Source organism: Odocoileus virginianus, chromosome 2 (assembly GCF_023699985.2).
Source record: "Odocoileus virginianus isolate 20LAN1187 ecotype Illinois chromosome 2, Ovbor_1.2, whole genome shotgun sequence".
NCBI classification, from domain to species: domain Eukaryota; kingdom Metazoa; phylum Chordata; class Mammalia; order Artiodactyla; family Cervidae; genus Odocoileus; species Odocoileus virginianus.
The window spans coordinates 77029895-77045656 of NC_069675.1; the positions used below are offsets into that span (position 1 = coordinate 77029895).

General features: G+C 40.7%; 1 protein-coding gene and 1 pseudogene across 1 annotated transcript in view; both read left to right on the top strand.

Annotated features, from left to right (window-relative positions):
* Window positions 1-15762, top strand: part of SMC6 (structural maintenance of chromosomes 6) — a 75315-nt gene that overhangs the window by 17767 nt on the left and 41786 nt on the right. The window contains exons 5-6 of the mRNA XM_020910120.2: window positions 5393-5529; window positions 6169-6230. Of these exons, the coding sequence (XP_020765779.2) occupies window positions 5393-5529; window positions 6169-6230 (199 nt within the window). The remainder of the gene's footprint in view (window positions 1-5392; window positions 5530-6168; window positions 6231-15762) is intronic.
* LOC139031497 (histone-lysine N-methyltransferase SETD5 pseudogene) lies at window positions 7015-14846 on the top strand (annotated as a pseudogene).

Here is a 15762-nt window from a genome sequence, read left to right on the forward strand (position 1 = left end):
TTTTTTTCCATATGGGAAGTACCTGGACCAAAGCAGAAGCTTCTTTCTGAGATTTGTCCTTGGAATGCCATTAAAAAAAGAAAGATGGATAAAGGTTAGCTTGCACTAATCACCACCATTGAAGGACACAGCTGCCTGTAGATAGGAACATTAAAATATTTTAAACAGAGGTAATAACAGCTAAAAGCTTTAACCTGAGCTCAGTCTGCTTTGTACTGACCTTGTCTGAAAAAGTAGTTAAAAACAGCTTTTCCAAACCCATTCCTACTCCTCTTGTCCTTGTCTTCCTCATTTAAAACACTCGGTGGCTATAAAATTTCTCTAATTTTATCATCTCTGATTCTGTCATCACTTTTTTTTTTAATAGAATTAGCTCACTGAGTATTTTTGTTTTGTGTCTAAAATCTGTGTGGCTGTTTCATCTTTCCTGAGGGTGCCTGTCAGCCAGGCACAGGTTTAAGGTGGTCCTCAGGACTCCCCCTCCCCCCATCTGAAATGGCCCACCTGTGACACTTGAGCTCCAGGCTGTCTTTGTAGAGGGTTCCAACCCTCCTTAGAGACGCTTGTCTAAGATGGTTAGGAGAAGCCAGAGGACTGACTGTGCCTAGAGGCTCTTTACCTGGGGCCCCGCCCTCTGATCATCCAGCAAGGCTTTGCTGTAGTATGGATGTGTCTCCTCCTCTCTGAGAGACCAAAGCCTCGGGCCCACAGCCCTTCACATTCTTCAGCAGGTTCAGGTCACTGTTCCCTCCCTCAGCCTCCCTAATCCTAGTCCTGGGATCTAGGCACCAGGCCAGTTTTTGACATCAGCTGTAGCATTGGGGGAGTGGGTTATGGAAGGATACTACACATGCCTGATTGATTTAGTCAAATTTACAGAACGTACTGCAGATTAGCTACCCACCCAGAGAAGGAACAGGTGCGTCCTTATTCTACATGGCTTTTTCCTTGTTCCTTGAGCCTCGTTTCCGTCAGTAGGCAGTGCTGCAGTCACCTCTGTACAGATAAGGGTCTCCTGAAGCCAAGAAAGAAGCCACAGCCCCCTGGAGAAGGAAATGGCAACCCACTCCTGTACTCTTTCCTGGGAAATCCCACGGACAGAGGAACCTGACAGGCTACAGTCCATGGGGTCGCAAAAGACTTGGACACCACTTAGTGACTAAACAACCACCACCCTACATTCTCTGCACTTCAGTTGTGTTTTCCTTCGGGGACCTCCAATACGCACTGCCCTTTTCCACTGTAAGGAGCATTAGAGGTCCTGTGCTCTTTCTAGGTCATCTCCCTTCACGGCCCACCTCCCTGGAGATCGTAAGCCACACTTCCCAAGTCTGTAACCCTTATATGTGCAGTTGTATAAGATAAGACATATATGTGGAGAAGCACACAAAAGTAAAAAAAAAAAAAACTTCAGGTTTCCCTTCTTACCAGGACCAGAGATGTGTGCCATCTGTTGTTCTGGGTTTGAAAATGGTAGCCTCTTACATTTTTCCTCTTTCACAGTTGTCCCTTTCTTTTTCTGTTTTAAGCCACTTGCATCTTTTCTTATCATTGGGGATTTTCTGTGACTTTTATTTATTAATTACTTTCACAGTCCCTCATTGCTACAGCATCAAAAGGTAAATGTCTAATAAAGCTGTATTTGCCTTGTTCTCATATTTTATGGCCACATTGTGTCCCATTCTCTTCTGCCCACTTTGACGTGGGCCTTCTCTCCTTCATCCCATGTATAGGACTTGCTCAGCTAGTTTTTAGTTATTTTTATCCCGAGAAAGTTGTTCGATGCATAGCTATAGATTCAGTGTGTTGTAGAAGGTCAGTTTGGGATCCTGTCGCCATCTTGAACCGAAACCCCTAGAAATTCTAATTTTGACAGGAACTTCAGTGACTTCTTTGTGGGAGTGACATCTTATATGAGAAAATAGTTTTTGTCAAAAACAGCTTTATTGTAACATTGTCATAAATTACACTTGTCAAAAGTGTATAGTTTGAGTTTTAAATATGTAAAAATCTTCATGACGATAAATAAAAAGTATGTTTTGGATCCAAAAAAAAAAAAAATGAAGCCACAGCCTTAGGGCGGCACTGCGTATGCGTGTGTGTGTGCATGTGCTGTCATTCTGGAGGAGCTCTGTGATCATTCCTCTTCTCACTGAAGGGTCTCTCTGTGACAGACACTGGGCTCTATGTCTCTTGACCCACATTTCACACCAGCCACGTTAGTAGGTGGGGAGACAGCAGTCAGTCCCAGCGCAGGTATCCTGTCTCCTTATATAGGTTTTCTCAGCAGTTGTTATGAGGGGTATTTTTTGTAAGCCTTAAATGTTTTTAAATAACTTGCCTTTCTTGTGAATTCATATGGTAGTAGGATATCAGTGTCTCCGAAGCTCTCACAATAGTAAAAATAGCTTTCAAATGCAAGGAGTGGCTCAGAAGGAAAATAAAGTTGGTGTCTGCAAATCAAAGGAGGTGTGACTTTATTTTTAAAAATGTTTTCATGAGGTACAAATATTTGGCTCCATGTTGTAAACCAGATCCCCTTCCCCTATCATAGACTTTAGCTGATAGTTTTCAACCTTGACTGTTCATTAGAATCACCGCAGAGAGCTTTAAAAGCTCATTAATTAGAATTTTTCAGGAGCATGTCCGTCTTAGTTAGATATTGCTATTTCTGATTAAAAACGTACACACCCCAAGCCACTCAGGGTATCTCGAGAAGAGATAGATCATAAAGATGCAGGATATATATCTTGGAAGCTGCAGGGAGGAAGCATAATTGGATCAGGAGTGACTGGAACTGAGAGACTCAGAACCAAAGATCATCGCTCTCTGGGTCTTTCTGTTCTGTGTCTCTGGCTCTTTGTGTCTTTGTTTCTGGATCTGTGTCTTCCTTCCTTCGTCAGGCTTATGCTTACAGCTCTTCATTTCCACTACCTCCCTCCGTCTCCTCAATGGCTGCACTTTTTTTAAACGGTTTATTTTGTATTGAAGTATAGCTGATTAACGATGTTGTGGTAGTTTCAGGTGCGCAGCAGAGTGACTCAGCCATGCATATACGTGTCCATTCTCCCCAAACTCCTCTGCCGTCCAGGTGCCACATCACGTTGAGCAGAATTCCCCATGCTGTACCGTAGGTCCTTGTTGGTTATCCATTTTAAATATAGCAGTGTCTACATGTCCCTAACTATCTCTTTCCCCCACCCTTCCCCCCTGGTAACTATAAATTCGTTCTCTCAACCTTGTTATCTTTTCTTACTGCTATGTGGAAAAAGTTCTAACTTATCCTTTCTGTGAGAGTGTAATCCTTTGTGGGGAGAGGAAGGGTCCAGACTTCAGACAGGTGTTGTATTTTAAATCCAAGCCTCTACAAGCCGGACATTCACCTGTCACCATACTTATACATGTATCCGTTCTCCCCCAAACTCCCCTCCCATCCAGGCTGAGTGGCCTTCTCTTCTGTGCTGTGCCCTCCTGCCTTCCCTCTTCTGACAGGCGTGCAGTTGTGTGACTTTCTTTGCTATTCTGTATCCTTGTTGAGGCATGTGTGTGGGGCTGCCCATGAAAGGACCTGCTCTTGGTTCTCTCTGTCTCTGATTCATGGCCAGTATCTATGATTCAGTGTCGCTCTCTGTCCAGGTGGTTTCCCAAGAGCTTAACTGTTCTGTGTTCTGCTTTCCTCTGTAGTCTCTGCAGACTTTATACTTGTCAGAACATAATGCCCCAAATTGATCTCTCTAGTCCCAGAGCCCTCAGAACTTTGTAGCTCCAAGGAATTACCACCTTAACATTTGATTGAGTCTGAATTTGAGTTTGTTTTTAAAACTTGTGATTTTGAAATAATTTTAGATTTACACAAGTGTTGCAAAGCTAGTACAGTTTCCTTATAGCCTTTACCCAATTTTCTTTAATGTTGACATCTTGTATACCTGAGGTACTTTTATCAAAGTACTATTTGGTTAACATTGGTATATTATTATTAACTAAACTACAGACTGTACTTGAGCTTTACTAATTTTTCTTAATTTGAATTTTAAACAAGAGTATCTGGCTCAGTTATCATCCACTTTCTATATGCTTCCCAAGTGGCGCAGTGGTAAACAATCTTCCTGTCAATGCAAGAGACGTGAGTTCAATTCCTGGGTTGGGAATATCCCCTGAAAGAGGAAATGGCAACCCACTCCAGTATTCTTGCCTGGGAAAGTCCCATGAACAGAGGAGCCTGGCAGGCTACAGATCATGGGGTCACAAAGAGTCGGACACGACTGAGCGACTGAATCCACACACACATTAGCATTGTCTTCTGTATTTAGCTCAGTCCCTGTGGGGAGGGTTGGGGGCTGCTGAGCCCTCTGTCTGTGAGAGCCCTTCCCTGCACACATGTACAGGGGAACAAGAACTGAGCTCCTTCAGGATGTCTACTAATTACCAGTTCACAGTGAAATTCATCTTGAGTATTTTTTACCTGTATTTCCTGCAAATGGAAGCAGTTTTGGAGTTTGACTACAAATTCATGAAAACAAGTTTGTTCTGTTTAATATAGCCTTTAATTACCAAAAGCAGATTTACATTAAAGGACTTGAGCATTTTTGGCAGATACTCATTTTAACCAGAGAAAATATTATCTGCTTTTATGTTTGAGGAAATTATATTTATTTATTAATGCCCTTCATTAACTTTTTAAAAAGTTTTCTCCCAAGGTTTATTGTAACAGAATTTAGAGTAGAAAAACAAGAGATTGATTCTCTCCTCTCCCATAATATGTTAAAATATACATGGCTATAAATGCTTCATAAACTTTGAAAATAATTCTTTTGTAATACTAATAAAACCTTAGGAAATTTTGAGATTTAGTTTACCTTTCTTGATATCAAATACTTTAGCCTTTTTTGTTGTTGTGTAAGTAATAGAAGAATCAAAATTTTTTCCTTTAATTCTCATCTTCTTAGAAAATATATTATTTCACCTTAATTCTTACTTTATCATTCTTAAGATGCCTGCTGTCAGGATGATGCTTTATTATGTGATTTAGCATGATATTGATATGCAATATTACTATCCAGGCTGTATAATATTGATTATACATTGCAGATAGGAAAATGTGTAACTTATCTACATGGCATGAAGCAACCAAAACTTAAATGGATTTTGTGAAAATGTATTTCTGTTGTGGATAGCATAGTCAGTTATTTTGTTATAAAGTTTCTCTTCTCATCTTTGTTGTATGGTATCTTTAGTATTATATTCTGTAGTAGCCTCTCAGCCATCAACTGCTGGTATAAAGCTACTTTTCCAATGAATTAGCCAAATCACTGGAGCTTTTGAAAATTACTATAAGTTGCTGTTACAGTTGCCCTGTACCTTCCTGTGACTTAGTTTAACCTTATTGCTTTAGCTCAGCAGATATCTCAATAACATTAAGGAACAGAGGGGATGATGCCTACAGAGGAAATGTGTACGGCGATTCTATAGTTGTGCAACAGCACATCAGCATGGATGGAAGTCGATCTTACAAACTGAAGAGTGCAACAGGTTTGTTATGAATTTCTCTTTTATTTTGGAGAACTCGTAGTAAACACCCAATTAAAAAGAGGTCATTGATTGTGCTGGTATCACTGGAAGGATATGTCTCATCTCTTGAAACTTCCTTCTTGTAAGAGGATTGGTTGGTTGCATATATGTGTATATGCACATGGATGTATACATACATACATACATACATACATGTATTACACATTGTTATATTACCACAAGGGATTCTACAGCAAAAGTGTGACTAGCAGAATTTGGGTCAGTTTGAAACAGTCTGTGATATGCCATTTTGACCTTCTTTCACCCTTATAGTTACTATCGCATGTGGAAAGAGAAGATTAGTGAAAGGTGGAAAAGGGCATAAAGGAAGAGGAGGGGGGTATAAGGAGATAGATGAGAAGAAAAAAGCAAATGTTTCGCTCTGAAAAGTAGAGAAACACTGTCACTACAACTTTGCTTCTGCCTCCTCTGTACTTGTGTCATGACGTGTGTTGCCTCAGTTCGTTCAGATGTGTGTGCATTCAACATACCTTTCTTAATGACTTCAGGAAAAGTTTATATTTATAAATAATTGCTCATTTTAAAAAATGTATTACTGCCCTAAAAACAGTCTGATCATTTTGTGTTTCTCATAACCAGGTGCCGTGGTTTCTACTAAGAAAGAAGAACTGATTGGAATTCTTGATCATTTTAACATTCAGGTAATTGCTAAATCTGTGTTTCAGATTAATAAATACAGCTAGCTACTTTTTTGTGTGATTTCATTTGTGGTATAGAAAGAATTTAAATGGCCTCATATGAGTAAATTGACCACAGGAAAAATATATTTAACTGTTGTTAGTAAGCTTCCTTAAAACTTCCTAATTCATCAGGACCTTCAAGACATAACATCTTTAATTTGATAGAACACATAAGAATATCTTGTCTATAGAAATATATGCTAAGACCCACCTCACGGGCACGGGCCATTCCCGGCCAGGAAACGCCGTGGCGCCGCGTTGGGCCTAACTCGAGTCCTGCTGCCTCTCCGGAGTGCCGTGCGCCGCAGCCCGGGCCCAGGCCTGGGACAAGGATTCCTCATGTCCATAACATGTTGGTTGAGGCTCTGCAGCTCACCCCCACTCTCAGAGTGGCCAGTCTCCAATAATTGGACCCCGTGATTTCCACTCTCTGCTGTGTTGGACGTCATGAGCATTGCAATCCCTCTGGGAGTCACCACACCAGATACATCCTACTCAGATATGGCTGCTGGATCAGAAAAGGAAGTGGAAGCCCCCTACCTTTCAAGACGAAGTGGCACTACACCAGGATGTGAAAGTCCAGCGAAAGAGACCCAAGGGGCCTAGGGGGCAGCACACCCCCAGAAGCCAAGTCTATTCCAGGCAGTACCAGGGATTAGGGTCTGGGCTGGAAAAATCCTGGTGTTTTGAATATGTTCAGGTCCAGTTCAGACTCTTGATCCCACAGCCACTTCTTGAGTGAGCCCTGAATCTGTGGAGGCTAGTCCAGCAGTTAATGAGAAGAGCGTGTATTCCACTCATAATTATGGGACCACTCAGAGGCATGGGTGTCGAGGACTGCCTTATGCTGATCATAATTACGGAGCCCCTCCTCCTCCGACACCTCCTGCTTCTCCCCCTGTCCAGACGATCATCCCTCGTTCTGACCTGAATGGCCTGCCGTCGCCTGTAGAGGAACGCTGTGGAGACAGCCCGAACTCTGAAGGAGAGACTGTTCCTTCCTGGTGTCCTTGTGGTCTTTCTCAGGATGGCTTCCTTCTCAACTGTGACAAGTGCAGGGGAATGAGCAGGGGGAAGGTTATTAGACTTGATAGGCGGAAGCAGGACAACATATCAGGTGGGGATAGCAGTGCAACAGAAAGCTGGGATGAGGAGCTTTCTCCTTCCACTGTGTTGTATACAGCAACACAGCACACACCTACAAGCATCACCTTAACTGTTAGAAGAACCAAACCCAAGAAGCGGAAAAAGAGTCCAGAAAAGGGTCGTGCAGCACCAAAGACGAAGAAAATCAAGAATTCTCCTTCTGAGGCACAGAATTTAGATGAGAATACAACTGAGGGATGGGAAAATCAGATAAGACTATGGACTGATCAGTATGAAGAAGCCTTCACTAATCAGTACAGTGCAGATGTACAGAACGCCCTTGAACAACATCTACACTCTAACAAGGAGTTTGTGGGCAAACCTGCTATTTTAGACACTATTAATAAGACTGAATTGGCCTGTAATAATACAGTTATTGGGTCCCAAATGCAGCTACAACTGGGAAGAGTCACTCGTGTTCAGAAGCACCGGAAGATCCTGAGGGCTGCAAGAGATTTGGCTTTGGACACTCTTATAATAGAGTATCGAGGCAAAGTCATGTTACGGCAACAATTTGAAGTCAATGGGCATTTCTTCAAAAAACCATACCCCTTTGTGCTCTTCTACTCAAAATTCAATGGTGTAGAGATGTGTGTGGATGCACGTACTTTCGGTAATGATGCTCGATTCATCAGAAGATCATGTACACCAAATGCAGAGGTGCGACACATGATTGCAGATGGGATGATTCATCTCTGTATCTATGCTGTGTCTGCTATCACCAAGGATGCTGAGGTCACCATAGCATTTGATTATGAGTACAGTAACTGTAATTATAAAGTGGACTGTGCATGTCACAAGGGGAACCGGAATTGCCCTATACAAAAAAGGAATCCCAATGCTGCAGAACCACCGCTCCCGCCTCCTCCAAGCCTACCTACCATCGGAGCAGAGACAAGACGTAGAAAAGCACGACGGAAAGAGCTAGAGATGGAGCAGCAGAATGAGGCCCCTGAAGAGGATAACAGCCAGCAACCAGAGCAAGTTCCTGAGAAAGTAACTGTATCCAGTGACCATGAGGAAATAGACAATCCAGAAGAAAAAGCAGAAGAGGAGAAAGAAGAGATTGCAGATGATCAGGAGAACTCAGCTCATAGCAGGAGGACCCGGGAAGATAGAAAGGTTGAAGCCATCATGCATGCTTTTGAAAACTTAGAGAAAAGAAAGAAGCGGCGGGATCAGCCTTTGGAACAAAGCAGTTCTGACATAGAGATTGCTGCCACCACCTCAGAGACTCCTTTGGGAGAGGAAACAAAAACTGAAGCCCCTGAACCTGAAGTTAGCAACCCTGCTTCAAATATTGCCATCACAAGCAACCCACAGAGTGTTGGAGTGAACACCCGGCGGTCTTCCCAAGCAGGAGATGTTGCTGCAGAAAAACCAGTCCCCAAACCACCTCCAGCAAAGCCTTCTAGGCCCCGACCGAAGAGTCGAATTTCTCGGTACCGGACCAGTTCAGCCCAAAGACTAAAGCGTCAAAAGCAGGCCATTGCACAGCAGGCAGAGTTGTCACAAGCTGCCTTGGAAGAAGGGGGAAATAACAGCTCAGTAACTCCTACTGAAGCTGGAAATGTAGACAGTTCAGGAGAAAACAGGCAATTAACAGGGTCTGACCCAACGGTGGTATCAGTTACTGGATCCCATGTCAACCGTGCTGCATCTAAATACCCCAAAACCAAAAAGTATCTAGTTACAGAATGGTTGAATGACAAAGCTGAGAAGCAAGAATGTCCTGTTGAGTGCCCTTTACGTATCACCACGGACCCAACCGTACTGGCAACGATCCTGAACATGTTACCTGGTCTTATCCATTCCCCGTTAATTTGCACCACCCCCAAACACTACATTCGCTTTGGCTCACCCTTTATCCCTGAGAGGCGTCGAAGGCCACTTCTGCCTGATGGCACATTCAGCTCCTGTAAAAAGCGCTGGATAAAGCAAGCCTTGGAAGAAGGGATGACCCAAACATCATCTGTACCCCAAGAGACTAGAACTCAGCACCTATACCAAAGTAATGAGAACAGTAATTCTAGTATCTGCAAAGACAATGCAGACTTGTTGAGCCCGTTAAAGAAATGGAAGTCTCGCTATCTGATGGAGCAGAATGTCACCAAGTTACTGCGGCCTCTTTCTCCAGTCACACCACCCCCTCCCAATCCAGGCTCAAAGAGCCCCCAGCTAGCCACACCTGGCCCATCTCACCCTGAAGAGGAGTGTCGAAATGGATACAGACTGCTAGTCGCTGCAATACTCCTCTGCAATTTGAGCTCAAGTGCACACGGAACCTTCTCCAGAATAGATCACATCCTGGGCCATAAATCTAGTCTTGGTAAATTCAAAAAGATTGAAATCATTCCGGTCAGCTTTTCTGACCACAGTGCAGTAAGATTAGATCTCAGTTACAGGAAAAAAATTATTAAAAATTCAAACATATGGAGGCTAAACAACACGCTTCTGAATAACCAACAAATCATAGAAGAAATCAAAAAAGAAATCAAAATATGCATAGAAATGAATGAAAATGATAACACAACAACCCAAAACCTATGGGACACTGTAAAAGCAGTGCTAAGGGGAAGATTCATAGCATTACAGGCCTACCTCAAGAAACAAGAAAAACGTCAAATAAATAACCTAACTCTACACCTAAAGCAACTAGAGGAAGAAGAAATGAAGAACCCCAGGGTTAGTAGAAGGAAAGAAATCTTAAAAATTAGGGCAGAAATAAATGCAAAAGAAACTAAAGAGACCATAGCAAAAATTAACAAAGCTAAAAGCTGGTTTTTTGAAAAAATTAACAAAATTGACAAACCATTAGCAAGACTCATTAAGAAACAAAGGGAGAAGAACCAAATTAACAAAATTAGAAATGAAAATGGAGAGATCACAACAGACAACACTGAAATACAAAGGATCATAAGAGACTACTACCAGCAGCTCTATGCCAATAAAATGGACAACTTGGAAGAAATGGACAAGTTCTTAGAGAAGTATAACTTTCCAAAACTGAACCAGGAAGAAATAGAAGATCTTAACAAAACGATCACAAGCAAGGAAATCGAAACTGTAATCAGAAATCTTCCAGGAAACAAAAGCCCAGGACCAGATGGCTTCAGAGCTGAATTCTACCAAAAATTTAGAGAAGAGCTAACACCTGTCTTACTCAAACTCTTCCAGAAAATTGCAGAAGAAGGTAAACTTCCAAACTCATTCTATGAGGCCACCATCACCCTAATTCCAAAACCAGACAAAGATGCCACAAAAAAAGAAAACTACAGGCCAATATCACTGATGAACATAGATGCAAAAATCCTTAACAAAATTCTAGCAAACAGAATCCAACAACATATTAAAAAAATCATTCATCATGACCAAGTGGGCTTTATCCCAGGAATGCAAGGATTCTTTAATATCCGCAAATCAATCAATGTAATACACCACATTAACAAATTGAAAGATAAAAACCATATGATTATCTCAATAGATGCAGAAAAAGCCTTTGACAAAATTCAACATCCATTTATGATTAAAACTCTCCAGAAAGCAGGAATAGAAGGAACATACCTCAACATAATAAAAGCTATATATGACAAACCCACAGCAAGCATCACCCTCAATGGTGAAAAATTGAAAGCATTTCCCCTGAAATCAGGAACAAGACAAGGGTGCCCACTCTCACCACTACTATTCAACATAGTTTTGGAGGTTTTGGCCACAGCAATCAGGGCAGAAAAAGAAGTAAAAGGAATCCAGATAGGAAAAGAAGAAGTGAAACTCTCGCTGTTTGCAGATGACATGATCCTCTACATAGAAAACCCTAAAGACTCTACCAGAAAATTACTAGAGCTAATCAACGAATACAGTCAAGTTGCAGGATATAAAATTAACACACAGAAATCTCTTGCATTCCTATACACTAACAATGAGAAAACAGAAAGAGAAATTAAGGAAACAATACCATTCACCATTGCAACAAAAAGAATAAAATACTTAGGAGTACATCTACCTAAAGAAACAAAAGACCTATACATAGAAAACTATAAAACACTGATGAAAGAAATCAAAGAGGACACAAGCAGATGGAGAAATATACCGTGTTCATGGATTGGAAGAATCAATATTGTCAAAATGGCTATACTACCCAAAGTAATCTATAGATTCAATGCAATCCCTATCAAACTACCAACAGTATTTTTCACAGAACTAGAACAAATAATTTCACAATTTGTATGGAAATACAAAAAACCTCGAATAGCCAAAGTAATCCTGAGAAAGAAGAATGGAACTGGAGGAATCAACCTGCCTGACTTCAGACTCTACTACAAAGCCACAGTCATCAAGACAGTATGGTACTGGCACAAAGACAGAAATATAGATCAATGGAACAGAATAGAAAGCCCAGAGATAAATCCGCATACCTATGGTCACCTTATCTTCGACAAAGGAGGCAAGGATATACAATGGAAAAAAGATAACCTCTTTAACAAGTGGTGCTGGGAAAACTGGTCAACCACCTGTAAAAGAATGAAACTAGAACACTTTCTAACACCATACACAAAAATAAACTCAAAATGGATTAAAGATCTAAATGTAAGACCAGAAACTATCAAACTCCTAGAGGAGAACATAGGCAAAACACTCTCCGACATAAATCACAGCAGGATCCTCTATGACCCACATCCCAGAATTTCAGAAATAAAAGCAAAAATAAACAAATGGGACCTAATGAAACTTAAAAGCTTTTGCACAACAAAGGAAACTATAAGCAAGGTGAAAAGACAGCCCTCAGATTGGGAGAAAATAATAGCAAACGAAGCAACAGACAAAGGATTAATCTCAAAAATATACAAGCAACTCCTCCAGCTCAACTCCAGAAAAATAAATGACCCAATCAAAAAATGGGCCAAAGAACTCAACAGACACTTCTCCAAGGAAGACATACAGATGGCTAACAAACACATGAAAAGATGCTCAACATCACTCATTATCAGAGAAATGCAAATCAAAACCACAATGAGGTACCATTATACACCAGTCAGGATGGCTGCTATCCAAAAGTCTACAAGCAATAAATGCTGGAGAGGGTGTGGAGAAAAGGGAACCCTCTTACACTGTTGGTGGGAATGCAAATTAGTACAGCCACTATGGAAAACAGTGTGGAGATTTCTTAAAAAGCTGGAAATAGAACTGCCATATGACCCAGCAATCCCACTTCTGGGCATACACACCAAGGAAACCAGATCTGAAAGAGACACATGCACCCCAATGTTCATCGCAGCACTGTTTATAATAGCCAGGACATGGAAGCAACCCAGATGCCCATCAGCAGACAAATGGATGAGGAAGCTGTGGTACATATACACCATGGAACATTACTCAGCCATTAAAAAGAATTCATTTGAATCAGTTCTAATGAGATGGATGAAACTGGAGCCCATTATACAGAGCGAAGTAAGCCAGAAAGATAAAGACCATTACAGTATACTAACACATATATATGGACTTTAGAAAGATGGTAACGATAACCCTATATGCAAAACAGAAAAAGAGACTCAGATGTATAGAACAGACTTGTGGACTCTGGGAGAAGGCGAGGGTGGGATGTTTCAGGAGAACAGCATTGAAACATGTATATTATCTATAGTGAAACAGATAACCAGCCCAGGTTGGGTACATGAGACAAGTGCTCGGGCCTAGTGCACTGGGAAGACCCAGAGGGATCGGGTGGAGAGGGAGGTGGGAGGGGGGACTGGGATGGGGAATACATGTAAATCCGTGGCTAATTCATTTCAATGTATAACAAAAACTACTGTAATGATGTAAAGTAATTAGCCTCCAACTAATAAAAATAAAAAAAAAAAAGAAAAAAGAAAAAAAAATAAATTTAAATGAAAGAAAAAAAAAGAAATATATGCTAAAATTTATGTTAATAAAATGTATTTAAGAAAGTTTCTTGGCTTTCTGTTGTCCAAGTCAGAATAGCTTCATAGTTTCCTAAACTTGGTTGCTAAGTTTCTTTGGTAGAAAGGAAATTTATTCTAGAAGATAAAGAAAACATTTCTTTATATATTTTGGAGTTATTTCATCATAACTACAGGTGGATACGATTTGAGTCCATTCTGCTAAGATACTTTGAGCACTTGAAAACGGGGCTCAGATAGTCCAGTAACGTTAGCCCTGGAATTATCTTGGGGGGAATATCTAATCCAGACCCTTCATTCTGTAGATGAGAAACTGGGAGCCAGCAAGGATGAATGTGCACTTATAGTTGTCTAGGCGTGGTTACTGGCAGAGCCTGTGATGGGCCCCAGATACTCTGTTCAGTTCTGATGCTCTATCCACTGTATCACCTCGCCTTACTCCAGGATTAAGAACACCAAGATTATACACCAAGGGGAAAAAGCAATTATGAGTCTGGGTCTCTTTCCCAGTTTGGTTTAGAACAAGTTGTCCAGAAAAACTTCCTGTAATGATAGAATGATAGATATTGGGTATTATTGATGTCTAGTGGGGTGGCCACTAGCTGCGCGAGCATCTGAAATGTGTGACTGAGAAATCATGTTTTATTGTCTCTTACTTAAGCTGAATGTAGCTAGCAGCTTGCATATTGGGCAGCACAGATTCAGAAAAATAATTAATGAAATCTGAGGGGAAGCAGATACAGCGTAGAACACAGGCCAGTTTGTTAACCAAAGTCAGCAGAACCGAAAGTTAGAGTTTATGGAATCACAGGTGTTGGGAGAAGCTTGAAGGGCATCCAGTGTCATAACACACTGCATGCTCACATTGTGTGCACTCTCCACCAGGTGTTCCTTCAGCAGGTGCCTGAGTGGGCAGTGGTGGGAAAATGATCTCTGCCTGAGGCTGCTGACCCCTGTAGTTGACTGTATTTATTAAAAAGTTGTTAATGGGAAAAGCTGACTCATGTCTCTTTCTCTTAAGTGCCCACTTCCTTGGGGAATATAAAGACATGTTTCTTTTCTTCTGAAATGTTTGAAAATATCATAACTGCTTTACTCCTATTCTTACACAATTCAGTTAACTAAAGATTCAAGTTCATTGATCAAAAATGCGAAAGGTCTAGAGCTACACTGAATATCCAGTAACCACTAATCATGTGTGGATGGATATTGCGCACTCAGAATGTAGGTAGTCCAGATGGAGGGGTGCTGTAGTGTGAAATGATGCATGCTGGATGTTGAAGACTTAATGCAAAGGAGTTTTCACACTGACTGCATGTTGTGCTCAGTCTCGCTCAGTTGTGTCCGTCCCTTTGTTGTCCCATAGATTGTAGCCTGCCAGGCTCCTCTGCCCATGGCATTTTCCAGGCAAGATTGAGTGTTAAAATGACGGTATTTTAGATACATTAGATTTAAAATATATTACAAACATTAATTTCACCTCTTTCTGTATTTTTAATGTAGCTACTAGAAAGCTTAATTGTATGTGTCGTTTACATTGTATTTCCATTAAACGCTGTGGCCTAGAATTGTCAGGAGGAAGGAGGATGTTTAATGTCTTTAAGTACCCAATTGCATTTGTCCATCATACCTCTTACTTTTTCTCTGAAGTTTACCTGTTTGTGCTTACCTTTTGCTTACTCCAGGGTCTTGACATATAAGGCTGCCAGATTTTTAAATAATCTCTAGTCTAAAAACTAGGAACCCCATTTCAGAGGATGTGGAAAAAAGAACATGAACTTTGGCGAAGCTGTTAATCCAAAGTTGGTGATAAAATGGCTGTCATCAAAGCTTAGTTTTAAGAAATTAGTTGCTGTGTGAAATTAAGATACCAGATAGGCCATTGTCTTAGTTTTAAGAAATTAGATGCTGTGTGAAATTGAGATACCAACACAGGCCTTGTTTTAAAAAAAAAAAAAGGATGACAGTCAGAGCCTGAGCTACCTATATAATGAGAAAAATGTAATATGTAGGGATTTCTTTATAACCACATAAATCTTTTTTATCATCTTGAAAGGAAAGACCCAAAATCTTACTTGAAAGAAAGTATACTAAATAAAGTACAATCAGTATTTTACAGATGGTAAAATAAAGGAGTTACACATTTTTTCATTTCTGCTGGTCCTTCATATTCTGTGTGTACAAACAAGATTATTTTCTTACATATACAAGACTTTGTTGGGAACCCACTCCAGTATTCTTGCCAGGGAAATCCCATGGACAGAGGAGCCTGGTGGCTACAGTCCATGGGGTTCACAAAAAAGTCAGACATGACTTAGTTACACAAATTAACACCAAAGATATAAATGGGAAATGACTGTGAATCTTTTTGAAACAAGTAGAAAAAAAAATTCCTAATTCCTCGTGAAGAAATAACAGGAAATAAG